Source organism: Miniopterus schreibersii, assembly GCF_964146895.1.
Source record: "Miniopterus schreibersii genome assembly, chromosome: 1".
Taxonomy (NCBI): domain Eukaryota; kingdom Metazoa; phylum Chordata; class Mammalia; order Chiroptera; family Miniopteridae; genus Miniopterus; species Miniopterus schreibersii.
The window spans coordinates 7,295,969-7,319,556 of NC_138101.1; the positions used below are offsets into that span (position 1 = coordinate 7,295,969).

The 23,588-nt window shown below is 48.3% G+C and overlaps 1 protein-coding gene across 4 annotated transcripts in view; it reads left to right on the forward strand.

The window, feature by feature from the left end:
* The first annotated feature begins 4,185 nt into the window (after positions 1-4,185).
* Positions 4,186-23,588, forward strand: part of LOC308560667 (ADP-ribosyl cyclase/cyclic ADP-ribose hydrolase 1-like) — a 31,249-nt gene continuing 11,846 nt past the window's right edge. Inside the window, exons 1-3 of one of the 4 annotated variants that reach the window (XM_081144820.1) lie at positions 4,186-4,426; positions 5,269-5,574; positions 22,041-22,170. In XM_081144820.1, coding sequence (XP_081000946.1) covers positions 5,324-5,574; positions 22,041-22,170 — 381 coding nt within the window. In that variant the 5' untranslated portion in view covers positions 4,186-4,426; positions 5,269-5,323. Of the gene's footprint in view, positions 4,427-5,197; positions 5,575-6,289; positions 6,594-22,040; positions 22,171-23,588 lie in introns of those variants that run through there. The other 3 variants (XM_081144819.1, XM_081144821.1, XM_081144822.1) reach the window with 3 other exon arrangements.

A 23,588-nucleotide genomic window follows, 5' to 3' on the forward strand; every position in this document is an offset into this window, starting at 1 on the left:
GGGGAGATCACAGGATAAGATGCTCAGGCTCAAAGAGCTACCAAGAGGCAGATGGTTGGGATCTGGCCCTGGGTTCAGTGTCTGGGAGAGGAGACACAACCTGGCAGGGATCATGAATGCACAGTGAGGTGGAAAGAGCATAATTTACATATCTATATATACATACATGTGAAATATATATATATATTATAAAATAGTATGTGTTGTAACTCCCTTTAAAGCTGGCCAGCATGACTCAGGGGTTGAGCATCGACCTTTGAACTGGGAGATCACAGTTCGATTCCTTGTCACGGCACATGCCTGGGTTTCAAGCTCTATCTGCAGTAGGAGGTGTGCACGGGGCAGCCGGTCAATGACTCTTTCTCATCATTAATGTTTCTATCTCTCTCTCCCTTCCTCTCTCTAAAATCAATAAAAAAATAAAAAGCTGTCAAAAGGTAGAAAAAAGACTCTGGGGATACCAAAATGTTAGTGATAGCTGGGTTTGGGTTTGGGAACAAGGAGGACATATTTCTTCTTTTTGCTATTTCCAGTTTTTAAACTGATCATTTTACTGGAATGATTTGGAAATGACTAAGGAAGCTGACCAAGGAAAGATCATTTCAGAACCAGCACTTCCACCAACTGGCTGTGTGACTGGGAGGAAGCAATTCTCTGCTGCCCCAGATGCCCCATCATCCCCCTGCAATTCTCCTGCAAAATGTGTTTTTCCCCACATTTTGCAATCCTGCTTGCCCATCAGCAGCCTGATCTAGTGCCACCGTCTTTTGCAAGGCTCCCTGAAACCCACTCTGATGTATTCGATCTCTCCTGCCCGAGCACAACCGGCCCGATACTGGTGCGTAGTTGTTGGATACTCGCTAGTGGTCAGACTCTCAGCTAAGTTCTCCACATACGTTACCTGATTCAATCCTCCAAGCAACGCAGTGACACCTGCAGCAATGTTAAGCCCACTCTACAGAAGAGAAACTTGTCCTTCAGAGGTTTGGTCCCTCCCCAAGTGGCAGAGCCCCCTGAGGTCCACCGGACCAGAGAGTCCATGTACGTAACTGCTCTACACAGGTTCCCTCAAGGCCAGTCTACTTCTGTGCCCTCAGCGAGCTACCATGGTGCCTGGCCTATGGTGGGTCCTTAATGTTTGTTGAATGAATACATACCAGCATATACCAATTTTAGAGCCTCGGTGTATTGTAACTATGTGCAAATAAGTCCACAGTAACAATATCACCATGTGTCCAGTGCCTAGCCTGTCCTAGGTGTGTATATTACCCCAGGCAATCCCCACTTCACTGCTGAGGAAGCACTGTGCTGCACCCATTTGACAGATGAGAAAACTGCCTCAGAAATGTAACTTTCCCCGAATCGTGCGCCACCAAGAGGGAGTGCAGGGAGGTGGCTACCTCTCTGTGCACCTGCAGTCTCCTTCGCCAAGGGCGCACCAGGATGCTTGGCATCGTAGCTGAGCACCTCCCCTGCAGACAGGTAGAACGGTGAGAGTGTTCGCCAACCGGGTGACTTCGGCAGGGCAGAGCATTTCAGGGTCCTTTGAGATTTTATTTTCTCAAGTCTCTGTTACACTGAACAGTAAGAGAGACGAAAAGCTGAAGTGCTGATTCATAATGGGAAATGCAGACAGAACAAATCCGAAAGTGTAACTGTGAGGGCCTGAGTGTCAATTGTGCAACCTCTTTGGTTATCTGTGTCTTGCAAAATTTTCAGTGATTGTTCCCTTTGACCCAGGAAGCCTACTTTGAGAAGTGTATGTTGTTGGACACGTGGGAAAATATATGGACACAGGAATATTTATGCTAATATTTAATGTAGTAACAAAGGCTTGGATATGGGCCTAATGAAATAAACCATGGCATATCCAATGGAGTACCAGGGGTCATTGAGAGGAATTGGGCAGAGTGATATGTGCAGACCTGTAATTCCTTCTGAATAGATGGTGATGTGCAGAAAGCCAGGTGCACAACAGGGTGTGCGATATGCCATGATTTTTATGAAACAATGAAGGCTTAGCTCCCTGTTCACATGCACATGTATGAAGGCCGCCCGGTCATTAATATGGTAAAAAAGAGTCCAGGGCAGGAGAAAGAAAGATTTCCATATATGGACTTTGTCCTATTTGACTTTTACTCCATGTGTATTCATTATATTCATTATCAAGAGCAAATAGTCCATTTAAAGGGGTTGTTTTATGGCAGGTCTTAAATGTTTCATGCTACAAGCCAGGAAACTATTGGCATCGGGAGGCTCGGTACAACCAGGGCGGGAGGCGAGCCTGTGCCCAGGAGCTGCTTTTGGAGCCTGCACATTAGACACAGGGAAGGAAGTTCAGGCCCCGGTGAGCTCTGCCTGGGTGAGAAAGAGGGTGACGTCCTCCTGGACTAGCTGGTGGCAGTGGAGGTGAGGAAAGTGGATAGTTAATGAATATTAAATGTCATTAATTATCATGAATATTAAGTATCCAGTATCATTAATAGCAGGCAGAAGGCACCAACTTCTGGGTGGATGTGTGGGCTGAGGAGGAGGAAAGGGTTTGGGGACTTGCAAGCTTCTAGCCTGAGCAACTGGAGGGGGGCCTCCTTTTACTGCAACTTGAAAGACCTGGAGAAGGTCTCGTTTGAAGAACAAAGATGAACAGTTCCGTTTTGGACAGTGGTCTGCAAGTGGAGACATTCCCTCCTCTGTCAGCTCTTTGGCCCCATCAGCCCTCCCAGCCACGGGGCTCCCCCTCTTTCACTGTCTCTCACCTTCCCTGTGTCCTCACTTCACTTTCTGTGGGGCTTAGGTGCTACGTTCCATCAACAAAGTTCCATCTTTGCTTAAACTTTCCACCTCCTTGCCTTTCTCCTACTGCATTGTTCTTACCTGGTGTTATGGGCTGAATGGTGTCCCCACCCCCAAATTCATATGTTCAAGTCTAACCCCCAGGACCTCAGGATGTGAGGGGATTTGGAGATAGGAGCTTAAGGAGACAATTGAGTTCCAATGAGGTCTGTATGGTGGCCCCAAACCAGTGTAACTGGTGTCCTTATAAGAAGAGGAAATGCGAACACAGACCATGTGCGGACACAGCAAGAAGGCGGCCATCTACAAGCTAAGGACAGAGGCCCCAGAGGAAATCAACTCTGCTGACCCATTTAAAAAATATATATGTTTTCATTGATTTCAGAGAGAGGAAGGGAGAGGGAGAGAGAGATGGAAACATTAATGAGACAAACATTGATCGGCTGCCTCCTGAATGCCCTCTACTGGGGCCCAGGCCCAAAATCCAGGCGTGTGCCTGACCGGGCATCAAAGCATGACCTCTTGGGCTCATGGGACCATGTTCAACTGAGTGAGCCACACTTGCCAGGCGGCCCCGCTGACATCTCAATCTCAGATTCCTAGCACGACTGTGGGACAACAAATTTCTGTTGTTTAAGCCACAACAGACTCTGTGGCTTTGTTATGGCAGCCCTGGCGAACTAATACAGAGGCAAACCCCCGCCACAGCCCCCATGAAACCAACTCTGCCCACTCTTCCTTTTCTTCTCAGCAGAGGTGGGTGGCTGGACCAACGTGCCCTCGCTGTCTGATGTTTCTTTCACTTCCTGACCACTAATGACACCCTCAGAACCTCTCTCATTTCCCACTCCATCTGCTCCCCCAGGCTCCTGCAGCCTCCCCAGCACCCCACCTACCCACTCTCAGCAGGGGACTCATTTCACTGAGAACCAATCAAAGAGAATGTCCACTGTCACTAACCTTCCAACCTCCAAAGCCATGCTCTCTGCCCTCCCTCTGTGAGGTGGCAGAACTCCTACAACCCCACCCCCACCCCATGTCTGGGGTTTCCAGTGCTAAGGGGCCTTGAGAGAAGAGAGGCAGGGGATGTCTGGGAAAAGCCACCTGGTTATTTATTGAACCACCACTGGAAATGCTCACTGCATGCCAGGCATTTTCTAAGCACAACCCATGGATGACAGACTGGCATCCCCTCCACAGGCTCACAGGGCAAATAGGGAGAGCAAATCTTGATGGAATGCTTACCATGTAGCGGGCACTGCACTAAACATGCTGTAACAACCCCATGGTGTGGGTACTGCTATTGGCCCCACTTTACATCTGAGCACAGAGAGGTCAAGTGACTTACCCCACCTTGCCCAGCCACTGGGTGATGGAGCTAAGTTAGAGCCCAGACTTGGATGCCATTGAGAGAAGGGGTAAGGCGTAGGTGGAGCCTTTAAAGGGAGCTGAGCAGGCTTTTCTCAACTCTAAGGAGTGTAGGTGGAGCATTGCTTTGCAGGTGAAAGACATTGGTTGCACAAAGAGAAAGAGGCTGGCAGCCAGCCTTCATCTTTACCAGGAAGCAGTGTAGCTAAAGTATAAAGTTCAAGGCTGACAAGGGAGCTGTTGGAAAGGTGCAAGACTATACAGGGTAAGTGTGAGGTGGCTGCCTCCCCCTCACTTTTTATTTATTATGAGAGTGTGGTTATTAAAGCTGGGGACAGTGAAACAGGAAGGGCTTGGCACTGAGGCAAGGGGAGAGCCTATGCTGCACTGGGTGGTTCTCTAGAAACATCACAGGAAATGGATGAGCAGAGGCAGGGCTGCTGTCAGCTCACTGGGAAGTCAGAGAAGAGGGCGCCCTGGAGACGGGTTCCTGGGGTTCGCCTGCAGGAGCTGTGGGTGCCCATTGCTCCCCTGGTTGCAAGCCTGGTGGGGTCCCTTAGAGTTTCAAGGCGGAGGAAGGGAAAGGCTACCCTGGGAGGGTCCTTTTTCTTAAAGGCTTGATCTGTCTCTTGCAGGCAGGAATCTCAGGGGAGGGCTCAGGCAGGGCTTCAGTGGAAGATTCATCAGTTTTCCAGGTGGGATCTTTCAGGGCTCTGGTGTCTACTGATTGGTCAGTGCAGGGTGGGGGTCATGGGTCACTGCAGCTGGTCCTGGCATCGCCCATCTGGTTTTACTGCTTTTCTAGGCCTGGAGCTGAAATACAACTGAGGCCTAGGTGTTACATGTCGGGAGGGGACCTGTATCAGGCTGTAAATTCCTCTGACAGTTTGTTCAGCTGTCTGTCTGTTTCCCTTCTGACTTGTCAAGGGATTTTCCCAGCTTAGATGGACCTCTGTAAAAGTCCTTTCCATCCTTATTGGTCAGTCTGTCCAGTGACTTTTGAAAGAGGGGGTGGGTTGGGAAAGGCAGCCTAGAAAAGGCAAGTGAAAGATAATGGGAGAGGTGCAGTTTCCAAACGAGGCCACTCTCTCCACCCCTCCTGCCCAGCCGCTCCAGGGACACTGTCCTGCCACTTAATCCCCTGGACCGGGCAGGGGACCCCATGCCCGACGAAAGCCCCGAGTCTGAGGAGAAGAAATGCTGGCCCGACCTCTCCCACGCAACCTACATCTATGTTGGCGCCGGCCTCTTCTTCCTCCTGGTCGCGGGGACGGCCGTCGGGGTGGTGGTGGGATTCCGGACGCGGCCCCAGGAGCGGAGGCAGTGGAGGGGGCGGGGCAGCACGCCCCACTTCCCCGAGATCGTCCTGGGGCGCTGCTACTCCTACACCGAGGTCCTGCGGCCCGAGCTGAAGTGAGTTGGCGTCGGGGCCCCTGGGGGCCGGGCGGGCGGGGCGCGGGGAGCGCTCGGGATGCCCACTCCAAGCACCCGGTTTCTGCTCGGCTCACACCCGCCGGGCAGGGCTGCGGGCCCAGGACCCCGCGTGCAATTCCGCGCGCCCCTGGCGGGAGCTGCGGGCGGCGGCCGGAGCCAGCAGCAGGGCGCGGGGCGGCGCCCCCCAGCTGGGCCGTGGGGTGCGCGCAGGCAGACCCGCCCTGCCCCGCAGCCGCGCTGGGCTCGGCGCGCAGGGCTCCGCGCAGGGACCGACACCTCCCAGCTGCTGCAGGGGCGCCGGTGGGGTGGGTGGCCCTGGGGCTTGCCGGCAGCTTCTGTTCTGCCTGGGGTTTCCGCTCGTGGTCTCTGGGCTTAAAATGCCCGCAGGTTGCAGATGACACCTCCTTCAGCTGCTTGCGGAACTCGAGGGGCGGGTGGGGGCTCCGGATGAGTGTCGCTGATAGAGAACAGCAGCCCCTGCTTCTTGCGCGGTGGGACGGGCGTGTTAACGCGTCATGAACTAGACGCAGCGGAACAATGGTAACTTTAAAGGTTGAGCTGCGGGTTCCAGGCGAAGGGGAATCCGCTGGGTGGATCTGGGCAGCCCTGGGAGCCCCCCCGCAGGTGCTGGGGCCTTTCCCAGGGCCCTCGCCCCCCCAGTCCCGCCCTCTCCAGAGGGAGCCCTGCCCCCCCAGTCCCGGGACTGGGCCTCAGGGGAGAGCGCACTCCTGAAGCTGGGCCCAGAGCAGACGCGCTGGGAAGCGAAAGGCCGCCTCTGGGCTGCCTAAGGCGGCGGGGAGAGCCTGGGTCTCATGCCCAGGGTTCGGGGGCGCACAGTGCCGCCGCCCAGACACCTGCGGTCGGGGCCGGGACAGGGGTCCCCCCAGCCCCTCACCCCGCCCGCTGCGCCCCTCCCTGCAAGCGCCCAAGGATTCGCCTCCAATGACCCCAGGGGTCTCCACTGCAAATTGGTCAAGTCCAAAGACTGCCAGTGTCCCGTAAGTTTTCTTTACAAATAACTAACTAGCTGAGAGAGACTAGAAGGTGAGGCGTTCCTTCAGGTTGTGACAAAAACACTTCTTTGTGACAGAAAATTAATGTCTAATTTTCAATCCCATTAATTCATTCAACAAATATTTGCTGAGCACCTACTATGTCCCGGGCAGTGATGTGGATACTGACGGTACAGGAGGGAATGAGAAAGTCCCCACTCTCACGAGGCTGCCGTCCTGGCTGGGAGACGTGTCTCAACGAATGTCTTTGTGCAGATACTTTTGCGTACCTATGTTTCTGTAGAATAGGTTTCTGTAGTGAACTTGCTGTATCAAAGGAAGAATTATGCCTATTTAAATCTGGATAGGTATTTCTAAGCTCCCTCCAAAATAACTGTATTGCTTTAGACTCCCATCCCCATCTGTCAGAGGACCTGACTGCCCCAAATCTCCTCACTGCTGAATACTATCAACTCTTCTTCATTGTGAGAACAGTGATTTCTGATCGCTCCCTGATTGTCAGTGAGTTTTCGCATGTTCTATGCGTTTATTGGTCATTTATACTTTTTTCTGTAAATTTCTTGTTCTGGTCCTAGCTAATTTCTCCTGAGCTGCTTGTTTATTTCTTTTTGGGGGAGTTAGTTCTATACTATACATTACACATATAGAGTTTTCTCTCTCTGCCTGTGCTCCTTGCATCAGATTTAATGTCTGTTGTCTCCCCAGAGACCTGAACCTCAAGGGCATGACTGATTAATAGCTTTCTCCTTCTTTCCACGCTGTTGAAAGTTTGGCGCCCTGACTATCGCCCTTGTAATCGTGCCCTCCTAACACCAGCGATCTCTCCCTGATAAACCTTACAATCTGTACCTGCCGGGTTACTCTCTCCTGCCCTGGTCTTTTATGTTGGGCGAAAGCAGCAATTTATGTCAAGTATTTAACCTAGTATTTCTCCTTTGACCCAGTTCTTTTAACCTCTGCAGGCCTTTATTGAAACTATATAATAACAGCTGGCCTGTGACTCAGTGGTTGAGCGCTGACCTACGAATCGGGAGGTCACGGTTCGATTCCCGGTCAGGGCACATGCCTGGGTGAGGGCTCGTCCCCAGTCGGGGGCGTGCAGGAGGCAGCCGATCAATGACACTCTCATCATTGATGTTTCTCTCTCTCCCTCTCCCTTGCTCTCTCTCTGAAATCAGTATAAACATATTTTTTTAAAACCCTATGTAATAACATAAAATGTGGTGTTATGTAATACCAAGCAAGACAAAACCAGTGTAAAAATTACACAGGTAATAATTGTAACTGCATGTGTGAAACTGGATGTAAAGAAAAAAGATGGTAAATGATGGCACTGCTGGGTTAATAATGGGATTATCGTAGGTTCCCTTCCTTATTATTCTTCAGTTTCAGATAATCTGTAATCGGTATTTTGCTTACCTATTACTACATAACAAATCACCCCAAAAGGGAGTGGCTTAAAACAGAAACCATGTTATTATTTTACACGATTCTGTGATTGATTGGGCTTAACTAGGCGGTTCTTCTGCTTCTTGTGATATTGGCTGGGCCTGAAGTCATCTGAGCACCCAACTAAGCTGGAGTGCGCAGAACAGATCAGACATCACTCACATGAATGACACCTTGGAGGGGTCAGCTGAAAGGCTGCTGTCACCTGGGAGGCTGGACAAGCTAGGTCCCTCTTTTTCTCCATGACATCTTAGAGCCTTACAGTCACAAAACTGAAGTCTTGACTCTGTGAACATATTTTACTGTCAGTGCCCTGGATGTGGTCATTGCCTTGAGGCCCTTCCTCCCTCCCCCACTCCCTCCCTCCCTCCCTCCCTCCCTCCCTCCCTCCCTCCCTCCCTTCCTTCCTTCCTTCCTTCCTTCCTCTTCTTTCTTTTTGTAATTTCCTTTTTTTAAAAATATATATCTTTATTGTTGAAAGTACTACAGATGTCCCCCTTTTCCCCCACTGGCCCTTTCCACCCTGCACCCCCCATCCAGGCCTTCACCAGGTTATTGTCTGTGTCCATGGGATGTGCATATATGCATATAAGTTCTTAGGTTAATTTCTCTCCCCCCACCCCACCCCTGCCTTCCCTCTGAGAGTCATCAGTCTGTTCCATGCTTCTGTGTCTCTGGATCCATACTACCCAAAGCAATCTAAAGATTCAATGTGATTCCTATCAAGATACCAATGGCGTATTCCACAAAACTAGAGTAAGTATTCCAAAAATTTATATGGAACCACAAAGACCCTAAATAGCCACAGCAGTCTTGAGAAAGAAAAACAAAGTTGGAGGAACCGCGCGACATGATTTCAAACTATACTGCAAGGCCACAGTAATCAAAACAGCATGGTACCGGCATAAAAACTGGCACAAAGATCAATGGAACAGGATAGAGAGCCCAGAAATAAACCCATGCCTTTACAGTCTATCAATATTTGACATAGGAGGCAAATCATACAATGGGGTAAAGATGGTGTATTCAATAAATGGTGTTGGGAGTATTGGTCAGATACGTGCAAAAAATGAAACTACACCACCTTAAACCATACACAGGAATAAACTCAAATGGATTAAAGACCTAAATCTTAGACTTGAAACCACAGAAATCCTAGAAGAAAATATAGGTAGTAAAATTACAAATGTTTTTTGGAGAAGTGTGTTTTTTTTTATATATCTTCTCAGGCAAGGGAAACAAAAGAAAAAATAAACAAATGGGACTACATAAAACTAAAAAGGTTTTGACAGAAAAGAAAAAAACAAAAGGAAAAGACAACCCACCCAATGGGAGAACATAATCACCAAAACATCTGCTACGGCCTTAATATCCAAAATTTATAGGGAGAACCCAACACCTAAACAAAACAACCGAATTAAAAACTATACAATGACCTGAGTAGAGGCTTCTCCAAAGAGGACATACAGATCGCCAAGAGACATATAAAAAGATGCTCAATGTCTCTAATCATCAGAGAAATGCAATTTAAACCCGAATACAATATCATCTCACACCTGCCAGAATGGCTGCCATCAATACATGAACAAACAAGTGCTGGCGACGGTGTGGACAAAGGGAGCCCTGGTGCGCTGCTGGTGGGGACGCAGACTGGTGCGGCCTCTGTGCAAAGCAGTGTGGACGATCCTCAAAAATTAAAAGTGGAGCTGCCTTATGACCCAGTGACCCCACTTCTGGGAATATATCTGAAGAAACCTGAAGCCCTGACTCAAGACTGTACGCATCTCTCTGTTCATAGCAACACCATCTAGAGTAGCCAGGAGCTCAAGTGCCCATCAGGAGTTGAGCGGATAAAAGAGCTGTGTGACATTTGCACAGAGGAACACCACTTGGCCATAAAAAAGAAGAAAATCTGGATGGACCTGGAGAGTATTATACTAAATGAAATAAGCTAGTCAGAGAAAGACAAGTACCATATGACTTCACGTAACCAATGAAATGAAATGAAGAAACAAGCCAATATGTCTGAGAATATTAAAGGCACAAAAGAATTAGAAAGAAAATTCCCAACAGCTAATGTGGGCATTAAATGCCGAGTGTGGGGCCTTTTTGAACCCAGGTCCCTGTATGACTGCACTGGTCATATGTCCCATGAAGTCAGTCTTGTAGTTTGGCACAGTGGGGACTGAAACCCAACTCTGTCTATCCTTGGACTCAGCAGCCCCATTAGGCTGGTGAGAAAGCTGAGGCATGGAAGAATTTCCCCGAGGCCCAGAGCTGGTGAGTGGTAGGGCAGGTGTTCGCCCCGAATGCACAGCCTGGAGCTACTGAGCCGTGTGGCCTTCAGAAGGGTGTGCTCGCAGCAGCTCTCAGGGCCTGGCCCCCATTCCAAGTCTACCAGCCTTTCTGTGGACTGCAGGGGGGCAGCTGCTGCTCTTCTGTCAGCCTCGAAGGTGAGTGAGGAGGCTGCACTGTGGGGTCACAGACCTCTTCCTTTTAGGGAGGCAGGGTGCTTTGTCTTGGTACTTCAGGAGATATCACAGGTTCCTCCAGTAAAGCAGCAGAATGCCGTGTCCTGCCCTGGTCGCCAGGACACGTTCTTTGTGGTTTATCTCACCGCTTGAACCTCCCATCACCCGTTAGAGCTGAGGCAGGAAGGACTCGCTCACAGCCGCACCGCTATCCGGGGTCCATGGTCCATGGGAGGCTCTGCTGAGTAATCAGAGCACCGTGGGTGAGCCGGGTCCCTCTGAAAATCCTCACAGAGCACAGCCCGTAGATGCCCCTAATGGGTTGGAGTTGCTGCAATAGGTGACATCTATTTGTGACGCTGCCTCAGAATCCTGGTGCTTGTGGGGAGTGAGGCATGAAGCAGGGGCGAGAAGCTGGATGGAGGTCAAGGGCCTGGGCTGCCTGGCCTGGAGGCCCCCGATGGGAGACAGACCCCCCCGGTGCACGAGCAGTGCTTGTGCAAGGGGCTCAGACGTGTGCTGTGTAGCTGTGCAAGGCAGAACCCGAGACCCAAATCGCAAAGAGCTGAGCAAAGCAGCCAGATCTGCACAGCGCATCGCAACTTGAATTCATTTGCTGAAACAGGCGTTTCAAAGGTTAAGAGCTCGCCTCCCTAACATGCGGAATAACACACGCCAAAGATTTATGAGCCCATAAATGATAACGTCAGCTCAAAGACCACTTGGAGGCACTGAGTATTTACAAGTATTTGAAGGGAATATTAGAATTATATTTACAGCTGGGATATCAACCTGGTTAATGTTCTACAAGGCAGTAGTAAAATGCCATGACCTTTGGGGATATCTTTCTCTTGGAGAGAAAGCACTTGCATCTCTAACAGACAAGATCTCCAAGTAAGTGCCAAGGACAAAGATACATTGTGCTGGGTATTGTGTCCTGGTCAACCGGTCAAATCATGCCCCCTGGGACACTGAAGGGCCGTGTTGCCCATCTCTTTGCCTTCTATCCAAGTTTTAATGTTTCCGTAACATTTTATCCAGTAAGTATTTGTTGAGCTCCTCTTATGTCAGCAAAGCCCGCTGGATCCTGACCGAATTCCCGCTCAGGTGGACTCACGTTCCGGGGGCAGAGGCCTGAGGACGCCGGCGGGACAGAGCGCGGCGGGTGCGGGACCGGCGGGGGAGCTGGGGCAGGGGGTGTTCAGAGGCGCAGATGCGGTAACGACCTAAGGAGGGCTCCCTGAAAGCTCACCTGTCAGCAAGGACCTGACGGCAGAGGGGAGCAAACCCTAGAACCGTCTGGAGAAGAGCATTCTGGGCAAGAGGAAGAACCGGGGCGAAGGTGACGAAAAACAGCGAGAATGCCCTTAGGGTGGGAACTTGCTGTTACAGACATTTGCAGAACTAAAGAAAATAACCCAGCCTCCCTTTACCTGTTTCCCAACCTCAGTAATGATCAACCCTGGGCTGGCCCTATCTCATCTGTCTCCTCACTTTTTTCCTAAAGTCCTTTTATTAAAACTGTTCTTTTTAAATTAATTTTATTGTTGAGAGTATTACAGAGGTCCCCCATTTCTCCACCTTTGCCCCCCCATCTCCCACCCCAGTGCAGGCCTTCGCCTGTCTGTTGTCTGTGTCCATGGGCTGTGCATATGTCCTTATAAGCCCTTTGGTTAACCTTTTCCCACCCTCCTTCCCGTCTCTCCTCTCAGATCTGTCCGTGTTTCATGCATCCGTGTCCGTGGTCCTATCTTGCTCGTCAATTTATTTTGTTCTTTAGATTTCACATATGAGTGAGTTCATGTGGTACTTGTCTTTTTCTGCCTGGCTTATTTTTCTCAGCATAGTACTCTCTAGGTGCCCCATGCTGTCCCAAAGGGTAAGAGATCCTTCTTTTTCGCAGCTGCGTAGTATTCCATGGTGTGAACGTCCCACAGCCTTTTATCCGCTCATCTAGTGATGGGCACTTGAGCTCTTTCCAGATCTTAGCCATTGTAAATAGTGCTGCTATGAACATCAGGGTGCATATGTCCTTTCTGATTGGTGTTTTGGGGTTCCTAGGATATATTCCTAGAAGTGGGATCACTGAGTTAAATGGCAGCTCCATTTTCAATGTCTTGAGGAACCTCTATGCTGTTTCCCATCCGGGCTGCCCCAGTCTGCATTCCCGCCAGCAGTGCCCCAGGCCTCCCCTTTCTCCACACCGTCGCCAGCACTTGCTGTTTGTTGGTTTCAGAGGACAGACAGATGCCCAAGAGACATATGAACAAATCCTCAACATCCCTAATCATCAGAGAGATGCAAATTAAAACCACAATTAGGCTTCACTTCACACCTGTCAGAATTCCTAAAGTGCTTTAAGCAAATTCCACACTTCATATCATTTCATCTCTAAATGTTTCAGTCTGTGTCTCCAACAAAAAACAGCATTAAAAACATAGCGAGAATACCATTTTCATACTTCACAGAATTAAAAGTAATTAGTCCTTTAAGAGTAGTATCCAATATCCACCCTGTGATCAATTTTTCATGATTTTCTTAGAAATGGGGCGAGGAAAGAAGCATGAAAGCTTCTTAGAGACTCTTGAATTAATTCCAATGGGAGCTGATGTCATTGCATAGTGATGGACGGTGGTGAGAATGGACGGATTCTGGGTACGTTTTGAAAGTAGACCCCTATGGATTTGTGTGTGGGGTGTGAGAGAAAAAGAAAAACCAAAGATGACTCCAAGATTTGGGGGCTGATGGACTGGGAAAATGAATCGTCATTCGTGAAAAAGGGGCAGACCGGGGTGTAGCAAGTTGGGAAATGACTCAGTGGTTTGATTTTGTTTCTGTTGGCTTTGCAGTGTCGCTCGCCATCCAAGTGGAGACGTTGCGTAGGAGGTTGGTTCATGTGAAGTCTAGAGTACTAGGGGGAGGTCTGGGCTGGAGATTAAATGTGCACGTCCACAGTGCAGAAGTTCCAGGCAAGATGTGTGAGGAGGAAGTGTAGTCAATTCCTTCAGTGATTTCAACTGGTCAAGTAAGATACGGACAGAAAACCAGCCCAGGGACTGATGACTTAGCCAAGGTCAGCTCCGGGGGAGTGGTAGTAATGAAAGTCTGTCCAACATGCACTCAGGAAACAACAGTAGGGGAGGAACTGGAGACTGTCTATGGAGACAACTCTTGCGAAGGGTTTTGCTGGAAAGGAAACAGAAATGGGAGAGTGGCAGGATGGAGAAGATGGGGTTCAAGATGGAAGAAACTTGGGTTCGTTTGAGAGGCTGCTCCTTTAAAATCGGCTGAGAAGTCACCTAAGGAAAGAACATGTCGACATTCGTGCAGCTTCCTGCGGCTCTTCACAGTTGGCTCACCAATATCAAACTCAGGAGCAGTTTTTAAGTAACCCACTTGTGATCATTTTTACAAAACATTCAAGTGAGTAAAAATGATTTCTCTTTTTCCACTTACCCAGTTTGTTTATGTACAATTTAATTAAATTTTATATTTAAAAAGCAAGCACAACAAATAGATAAGTAACAACCAAGTCAGTAGAAACAGAAGTTCTTGGGAGTAGCCTGTTAATTACGTAGAAGACAAACAAACGTACAGAGAGAGCAGAGTGTCCGCTTAGACAGTGACTCAGATAAATAGGGGTCAGTTAAGACTTCTTTGCAATAAATGATCAGGCGTTTTTTTCTTGCCATTAAAGGAACCCCTTAGAAATATTAGAAAATTACCAAGGCAAAGTTTTCTTTAAATAAAGGATGGAGAAAGAATGGATACAGGATTCTGGGAACAAAACAGGAAACTGAGTGAGAGATGAATTCAAGAACTGAGATTGTGTGTGTGTGTGTGTGTGTGTTTCAGAGACTGAGGGTTTGGGGACAGTGATAATATCCATGGAATTCTGTAGTTGGTCTGAGTAGAGAGCAGGGGATTATCTCTTTCAGCAAAACATCACCTCTAAATATCCACTTGGGAGCAATGAGATGAGAACCTTATTTCTGACGACAATAAGGAAAGTGAAAACTGAGGTAACAAATTTGAAGGATACAGGGAGCAAGAGAATAAAGTTCTGTGTCCTTCCTTCCAAGGACCTTATGCCTGTCTAATTGTAACAGTAAAGCATGCCCACTGCAGAGCACGGGAGAGTGCAGAGCTGGAGAGGAGAGTGCAGAGCGCCCCCCGATGTGGAATTCTAAATAGTGGACAGTGTCCTACAAAGCCAGGAGACTCACAGAAGGAAGATACACACCTGTTAAAGCGGTGGCCTCACCATACACAGTGTTACAGACAGAATTCAAAGTTCTTCCACAATCTGACCTTTGAAAAAGTTGCTGAGCTCAGTTTTTCACTTCCCACTAGAATGTATCAACCATGGTGCATCCACATGGTAGGAAGTTATGTGCATTTTTGGTGTTTGGATATATATATATATTTATATATGTCTTTACTGATTTCAGAGAGAGGGAGGGAGAGACAGAGAGAAACATCAATGATGAGAGTCACTGATCGGCTGCCTCCTGCACGCCTCCGCCTGGGGATCGAGCCCGCAACCCGGGCACGTGCCCTGACGCGGAATCGACCCTCCATCCGCTGGACCCTTGGTCGATGCTCAACGGCTGAGCCCCGCTGGTCAGGCGGCGTTGGATATTTTAGAGCCGTGAGTAAAGCTTTATTTCAAGGGACGTTAGAAACTCCTCTAAGGTATATTTTACTTGGCCATGATCTGTACAGCCCTTGATGTTGTTCAAGGGTTTCTTTTCTGATTATGACAATCAAGCAAATGTAAAGTCCTTTCTGCCTTTGGCACCTCATGGTTTCAATATTGTAAACTCCTAATGAGATGGGGCCCTCCTTACCTTGCTGGGAGTCAGGGCTCCCTCCTGAGCTAACAGCTAGCGCAGTGTCAGAGCTGCGGTGACTCAGTCCCCCTGGGAATTCTTCAGGACGAAGGCAGCTGAAGGTGCGGTTGCAGGTGGGAGATGTGGGACCCAAAGGCAGGCTGGAGACTGCGGTCCAAGGCCAGCGGAGCGACCCTGCACTTTGGGGGACTCGGTTTCACGGTTCACTCCTGAGTAAAATGTTTCTAAAGGCACCTGGAGCCGGTGTGCACATCCCGGTGACAGCCGAGCCGGGCCACTGGCTTCGCGGGGCCTGGTCCTCCCCAGTCTGTCCGCTCAGGGCCCCTGGTTCCTCTTCTGTGCCCCTTCTTCCCCGTCAGCACCCCTCTCACGTTCTCATGTTTAAAGCTAAGGAATGCTCACTTATGAAATACTGAGCACCCCGAGATGCCCACGGAATAACCCTGGAAATATCTATTTAGTCACCACGCGGCGCTCCAGGAAGCAGATTTTTTGCGGATTTGTTTCAGATCCCTCTTCCAGATTTTAACAGAATACGTTACAGAGAAAGTCAAAGTACCCATCCTCCCAATTTCCTTTTTTTCTCTCTCAGTGGCAAATGAGGCTACTTGTTTTTCCTGTATCTTTCCAGAAATGTGCTCTGAATGCGTAACTTTATATTCGCTTCTCCTGCACGTCCTGTCTCCTGTCCCGCCCGGCCCTGGCCAGTGCGTGTTCATGGTCAGCGTGGTCTAGCGCTAAGTTCCATAGCGCTGCATTTTATGGAGGCTTCTGTTTTGTTTCTACCCCTCTGGACTTGTGCTGATGGACACTTAGGTTGTTTTAAACCTTTTACAATATGTTACCAAAAATGCTGCCTCAAAATCCCTGTATGAGTAAGACAGAATCCGGGAAGTGGAATGGCTAAGTTAAAGAATATATTGCCATTTTAATTTTGAAGACAGTCAAATTTCTCCTTATGAGGCAGTTCTCTCCTTGAGGCATGGAGAGTTTCTCTTTCTCCATAACTTTACCACACAGGTTGTTGTGAATTTTTTTGGATTTTCTGACTTTCTGATTTTTATCAATATGATAAGGGCAGATTTTGCTGCAGTTTAATTTTAATATGTCTTTATTTTTTGTTCTTTCCCTGCAGAAAAAAGTTTGTTTTTGCCAGGTAAATACTTAATACTCTGCCTGACACTTAGCAAGCATTCTAATTATTGAACAAAGGAATGGGAATATAAACTAGATAACGTTGTGTTTTGTCAATATAAATATACTTCATAAGTTCATGTTTATAACAACTGGATATTACAATAGTGCTCAGTAGAATTTAATGAGTAACAGAAGTTGAGGTAAAGGGTTACAAGTTACTGTCACAGGATGATTCAGACCTAGATGATGTATTGTAGAACTGTATGCCTGAAACCTATATAATTTTATTAACCAATGTCACCCCAATAAATCCAATTAAAAAAAATAAATTTCTTTTACTAATTTGTTTTGCTTTACGGTTTTAGGATAATTTTCATCCCAACTGATAATTATCAAGGAACTGGCTTGCTGAATATTGTAGCAGAAAACATGCTCAGGCTTGATAGGGGGACAAAAGGTGGCAGCATGAAAGGATAGATTCCAGGACATTGCTTTTTTAATGATACACTCATGATATGTTTTTCCCAAGATCTTTCCCTAAATAAATTCACAAAATATATTATCCAACATAAAAGAAAAAAAACAACAATCTAGGAATCAATAACAAAAAGATAGGCATTGCATTTGGAAATTAAAACAGCTCTTGACATGACTTCCTTGCTGATAATTCAGATGGTCAGGTCTCCATCTGCATATTCCTGGACCAAGCAAGAGCGTCTGACACGTTAACCGCTTCTTCCTGCTTAGTATGCTTTCCTCACTCGCCTTCCAACATAACCCAATCTTCCGCTTTCTGTCCTATACTCTATCCAGTCTTTGCTGGTTTCTTTGAACCTCTTATGTTGGAACATCTCAAGACTCAGTTATTGGTCATCTTCTTTTCTTTGTCTTTTGGACGCTTTGAGTAGTTTCATGACTTTATTTCTCCTGAACTTCAGACTCATATACCCATCTGTTTATTCTGTAGCTTCACTTGCATGGCTAATAGACGTTGAAACTCAGTGTGCCCCACACCAATGATCAATGCCACCTCCATCCAAAGCCTTCATCATCCCAGATATCAGCAACTCCATCCTTCCATCATCTCAGATCCCAACCTGGGAATTATCATGGACTCCTTGTTTCTCTAACACCCCACATCCACATTAGGAAATTTACAATGAATCCAGAATCTACCACTTCTCACCGTCTTCACTGTGGCCACGCTGGTCTAAATAACCATCAGCGCCTGCTCAGATTACTGGTCTACCTGCCTCTACCCTTTCGCTCTTTCTTACTATACTCAGCAAAGCAACCAGGAAAATCCTTTGAAACAAGTAATATCATGTACCTCTTGTGCTCAGGCTTCTCTATGGCTCCGCAGTTCACCATGCGTAGAAGCCAAGATTCTTACTATGGCCAACCCTGCCCAGCCTGACCCCATTATCCTTCTGACTCCATTTCCGTCTATTCTCTGCCCTCCTCACTCAGTTGCAGCCACACTGGCTTCTTTGGCATTTCTTGAACATATCAGGTATGAGGGCCTTTGTTATCACTGTTCTTCAGCCATTTCCTTGGACATCTGCATGACTAAGTCCCTCACTTCCTTCAATTCTTTGCTCAAATGTCTTCCACTGCCCATCCTGTTTAATGCTGAACACCACCACCTTCTGTATCACTCCTGACACCCTTGTCCTACTCTATTTTTAGTTTTTTCCATGGAACTTAAAAATATCTAGGGTCCCCTATAACTTATTTACTGTTCATTATTTATTGTGAGTCTTGCTCTGATAGAATGTAAGCTCCTACAAGGACAGGGACCCTTGTCTGTTTTGTTTACTGGTATATCCTAAATGTTCATGAATGTGCCTAGCACATACTAGATTATCAATAAATATTTTCCAAATTAATGAATTCTAAGCTTCCTTTGGCCTAAAGAGTCTTCTGATTTTAAGACTGTTGAGAAAATCCCAAGTGCCTCAGCGAATCCCACCGATCACTCACCTCTGCCACCAGGTGGCAGTCTTTGCCCTCAATACCAACTCCAGTAGTCTCAAATTTGAGAAATACTTGAGGTAACCTGCCTGTTTTCTTTGGGCCAAGACAACCTGCCCTGCGGGACTTGTCAGCAGGAAAATTCATCAAGTTAGTGTAATTACCCATCATGATCTAAGTGCTTTTAGGAACATGGATTTAGGGCGTGTGAGCTTTCCCTGGAGAGCAACACATTATGAAAGTGATGTTGCTTCATCGACGGGGACCTGAAATATAATTAGTAGTGGGAAGGGTGTAGGTTTAGAGAGAGATGACAGTATAGTAGGCTGACAACACACCAAATGGATTTAACCACCAAATGTATCAGCTTTTCCACCTTAGCATGGATGTCACAGCATAAGACTTTAACCCTTCCTGCCCCATCTCCTCTTACCCCATTCACTGTATCCGTCACCTGGGAATAGCTATGCCCTATTCTGGTTTTCACCTTCTCACTAGATCTGGGGAAATGTCAACACCTCTGGGGTCTGAGGGCCTCATTTCTGTTAGGAACAACCTCATTATGAGAATAAGGCCATGAGTTTATTTTCCTGTGGGAGGCAGCATCGTTTGGAAGAAGGAACAAAGTTTGGGATGCAAGGCAGCTCTGTGCTCACTGTTTGGCTTTGGACCAGTTACAAAACTCTCTAAGCTCCAGTAGCTCCACAACAGGGGTCGTGAGAGCATCCTCCCCAGAGGGCTAGTGTGAGCTGTAGACAGGATGAGTCTAAATTAGGCACTTAGCGCCGTCTCTGGCACCTGGCGGACGCGCTCTCTGCCTCTTTCTGGTACCACCTCCTGCCTCTGGCCCCTGGGCAGGTCAGAGGTAGGGAAGCAACAGGGCATGACTCGTGCAGGATGGGGTAAGTGAGGAACCGTCTAGCGTCTGTTGGGCGGAGCAGAGTAGTAGGAAGGGAAGGACAGATCATTGACCTTGAATCCTGACATTTGTGCCCAGCACACACCACAAGTGGAAAACTGTAATCAGGCTAAGACTCCAGCTCAGCGAGAAAACTTACTAACAAGTGGAGACTTTCAGAAGCTGGTCCTGGAGCTTCTGCCAGGCATAGACACAGACTCAGGCTTGCCGATCTCCCCAGGCCTTTGATCCTGTACATCCCAGCCAATATCGCCCATTACCGTCAATGTCCCCAACCCAAAACCACCAGGAACACACTGCAGTTGACTCAGGGCGGGTTTTCTGGCTCTTTGCAAGAAGACTGAGCACGGTTCCGTCCAAAGATGTTAGAAGGGACTTATAGGATCTGGGCTTGTTCAACTAAAATTTTGAGGAAGGTTCAAGGAGGTTGACTTTGTGTGGATGCTGCCAGGAGGAAGAGGAGATGGGGGTAGTTCTGTGGTAGGTGTCCCCATAAATTGTATCCACGAGGCTGGAGGAATGTCAATGGAAGAGAAGCAGCAGGCACTATATTTGCTACGATAAAAGGATGTTTGGTCATTTTTTGTGGTTTGGACCTTGTTTTCATCTGTTGACATTGTGGTCTGTGTGGTCACCCAGTGGCCATATCTGATGTTTGCATTGTGAATTATATTCAGCAAAACACCAAGGCCTCTGGGCGAGTGCCAGGCTGGCTCCTGAGTGCCGGGGCCTGTGATTCTCTTTCTCGCCTGCAGCATCCACGCACTACCTTGCACTCTAGGTCCCAGGGAGGAACGAATGAGCAGCTGGCCTGTGATGACTTTACTTAATATGGGAAGAGGGATGATCCTGGGGAAAGAAAGGAGGGCAGGTGAGCTGGTCTAGTCTCGTTGTCAACTGGACTTCCATGAAGTGACATTTACCAGAAAAAAGAGACCTGTCTCTGATTCTCTATTTTTTAAAAAAGAATATGTTTTTATTGATTTTCAGAGAGAGAGGAAGGGACAGGGATAGAGAGATAGAAACATCAATGAGACAGAAGTATTAATCGGCTGCCTCCTGCATGCTCCCTACTGGGGATCGAACCCGCAACCCAGGCAGCCTAACTCAAGGGCCTGCATCCCTGCCACAGACAAAAGGGCTCTCCCCTGTTTCCTGTCCCAGAAAGAGCAGGGGGCAGGGTGCTTCTGTGGAGGCCTGCGCCATGCTAAGGCTCTCGGGTTCCTTGGCTTCTCTCTCAGGAAGCTAGTCTGCGTCCTGGGGGCAGAAGGCCCCGGGAGCGGCCTGCTCAGCCAGCGCCCTGCAGTGGGAGCAGGAAACAGGAGCCTGGGCTTCCCGTGCCCAGCTCAAGCTGCCTGGCCTGGTACTGCTCTAGGATCCTGCTCCAAAGGCCGGACGTGGCCCTGACAGGGACAGTTGAACGCTCCCGGTGGAAACCCACGTCTCTGCCCCGAGGAAATGACGGACTGTGTGCACTTGTTAACACAAACACACCAAGTCCCACCCGCCCTCCCCAGGGCCCCTGCAGGCCCGCATCCCTTCCTCCTGCCCTGCCTGCTTTCCCGCCTCCAGGGGCTGTTTAAAGGGGACCTGGAGTGAAAATTCTATTTCAGATTCTTTCTCCTTCTGTGGGGCCAGCTCAGAGTTTCCCAGGGTGATTTTTCCAAAGCAAAAAACAGATGAGGACACTTCCATGCCTAAAACCATCAGTGGCTTCCCACTGTAATTAGAGCAAAATCTGAAATCTTTTCCTTGGCCCAAGAGGCTAAGTGATCTGCATCTCGATTATTTCCCTGCCTGATTTCTCGCCATGCCTCCCCTTCCCCAGGCTTGTTTCTTCACCCTGCAGTGATGCTGTTCCTCTCAGTTCCTCAACTCAACTGGATTTTACATTGTCAAAGCCTTTGCACATGCAGTGCCCTTGGTCTCGAATGCACTTTTTCTCCTCATTTAGTCTCCGCTCAAGGGATCTCTCAGGGAGACCGCCCCTGGCCAGCCTCCCTAAAGTGGCCATTGCTTCAGTACTGGGCTGTCACCCATCCCCACTGCCTTCCTGCACCCTAATGATCATCGGCACTTGATTGTTGTCTAATTTTCTTGTTTGTGTGCTGTCTGCCTGTCTAACCAGAGAGGCAGCTCCACGAGGGCAGGGACTTTGTAGGGCGGGAACGGTAGTGCTCACCCATAACATGATCTCGCTCATATGCGGAATCCAGTGAACAAATACACTGATGAACAAAATAGATCCAGAGACAGAAGCATGGAAGAGACTCAGGGATCTCAGAGACAATGGCTGGGGGAGAGATTAACCAATGAGCTTATATGCATATATGCATAACCCGTGGACACAGATAATAGTGGGGGGGGGAGACCTGGGGGTGGGGTGGGGCGGAGTGGGGTGGAAGAGGTCAAGGGGGGAGGAAAGAAGGGGCATCTTTAATACTTTCAACAATAAAGATAGATTTTAAGAATTGTTGTACAGATTAGATGAGATCGTGTGTTTGAACTACAGGGCACTCAGGAAAGGCTTCCTACATGGGATTTTTGGGACAGGGGTAATTATGCTCCCAAAATATGTTTGAAATCTAATTATTCATGCTTTCTCTATTTTCCGTGTTTTATCTCACAGAGATAAAAACTGCCCACAGATAAAGGATGCGTTCATAAAAGCGTTTATTTCCAAGGATCCTTGTAAATCTACAGAACGAGACTATAAAGAGCTGATGGATCTGACCAGTCAAACCATACCCTGCAACAAGGTAACTGGGTCAAGATCTTGATTTTAACCCTGAGACTGAAAGCCAGAGGGGAGAGGTCACAGGGCCAAATTTTGACCAGGATGAGGGAAGAGGAAAGATCTGGACATTAGAATGTAGGTGTGGTTGTCGGGATGGAGCCGGTGGGGCTACAGGGAGAACAGGGTATGATCAGCACTTAGGGTGACGGGGAGGGAGAGAAGAGAGAAATGGGAACACGCAAAGAGGAAGGACATTTGTGTAAGAATCAGGCAAAGTAACCCTCACAGGAAACTCAACCCACCCAAACAGAAAGTACCCAGCTTTATGTAATTACAAAACTGTCCCCTGACCTCTGGCGGTAACTTCAAATCAAGATCAATGACTCAATTTACATTTGCCACCCTGTGGAACAAGCAGGTCCCCTGTCACCACCCCCATTTCACCAGAGAGAAAGTGAAGCCTGGGGACTTTAGGTGACCAGTGACTCCTCAAGTTTGATGATCTTGAAAGTGAACAGTTGAAATGGCACAAGAGTTGGAGGCCTGGGTTTTAACACATTGCTCGATTATACTGGAGAAAGTCTGCAGTGCAGGGAATCTTTTCCGAAGTAGCATTGAAGGTGAAAATTCAACATGTCCCCGGTCATCTTCGTGAAGCCCTTAAGCTATATTCCCTCACCCAGCAGGAGAAAGCTGGAGCTATATGGAGCTCCTGCGGGGGCACCTAGCATGCCCAAGGCCTGACTAGGAAGAGCTGCTTGGTAGACAAACAGCTGGTGACACTGTGGAATGAGTGCCTGTGCCCCAGACGTGGGCTGAGCACTTTATTTGCATTGTCTTATTTACTTCCTCAGCACCCCAAGAGTCTCTTACAATTGTCCTTGCTACCATTTTACAGATGGGGAAAGTGAGGCTTTGCAATGCTCTGGGTGTCCCGGGTCAGACAGCTAATGGGCAGTGACACTGGGCTTCACAGGGCAGTGACCCCAGGGCCCAGGCTCCAAACACACTCTCCACGGCCTCCGAGTCAGAGTGAGCGGATCCGTGGAGCTGCAGAGCTCTCGGAAATTTCATTGCTTTACCTTTACAAGAGACCCTGAAAAAATCTTGCATTTGCTTTTTCCTTTTCCTCCCTCCCTCCCTCCCTCCCTCCCTCCCTCCCTCCCTCCCTCCCTCCCTCCCTCCCTCCCTCCCTCCCTCCTTCCCTCCCTCCCTCCCTTCCTTCCTTCCTTCCTTCCTTCCTTCCTTCCTTCCTTCCTTCCTTCCTTCCTTCCTTCCTTCCTTCCTCTCTCTCTCTCTCTTCTTTCTTTCTTTCTTTCTTTCTTTCTTTCTTTCTTTCTTTCTTTCTTTCTTTCTTTCTTCCTTCCTTCCTTCCTTCCTTCCTTCCTTCCTTCCTTCCTTCCTTCCTTCCTTCCTTCCTTCCTTTCTTTCTTTCTTTCT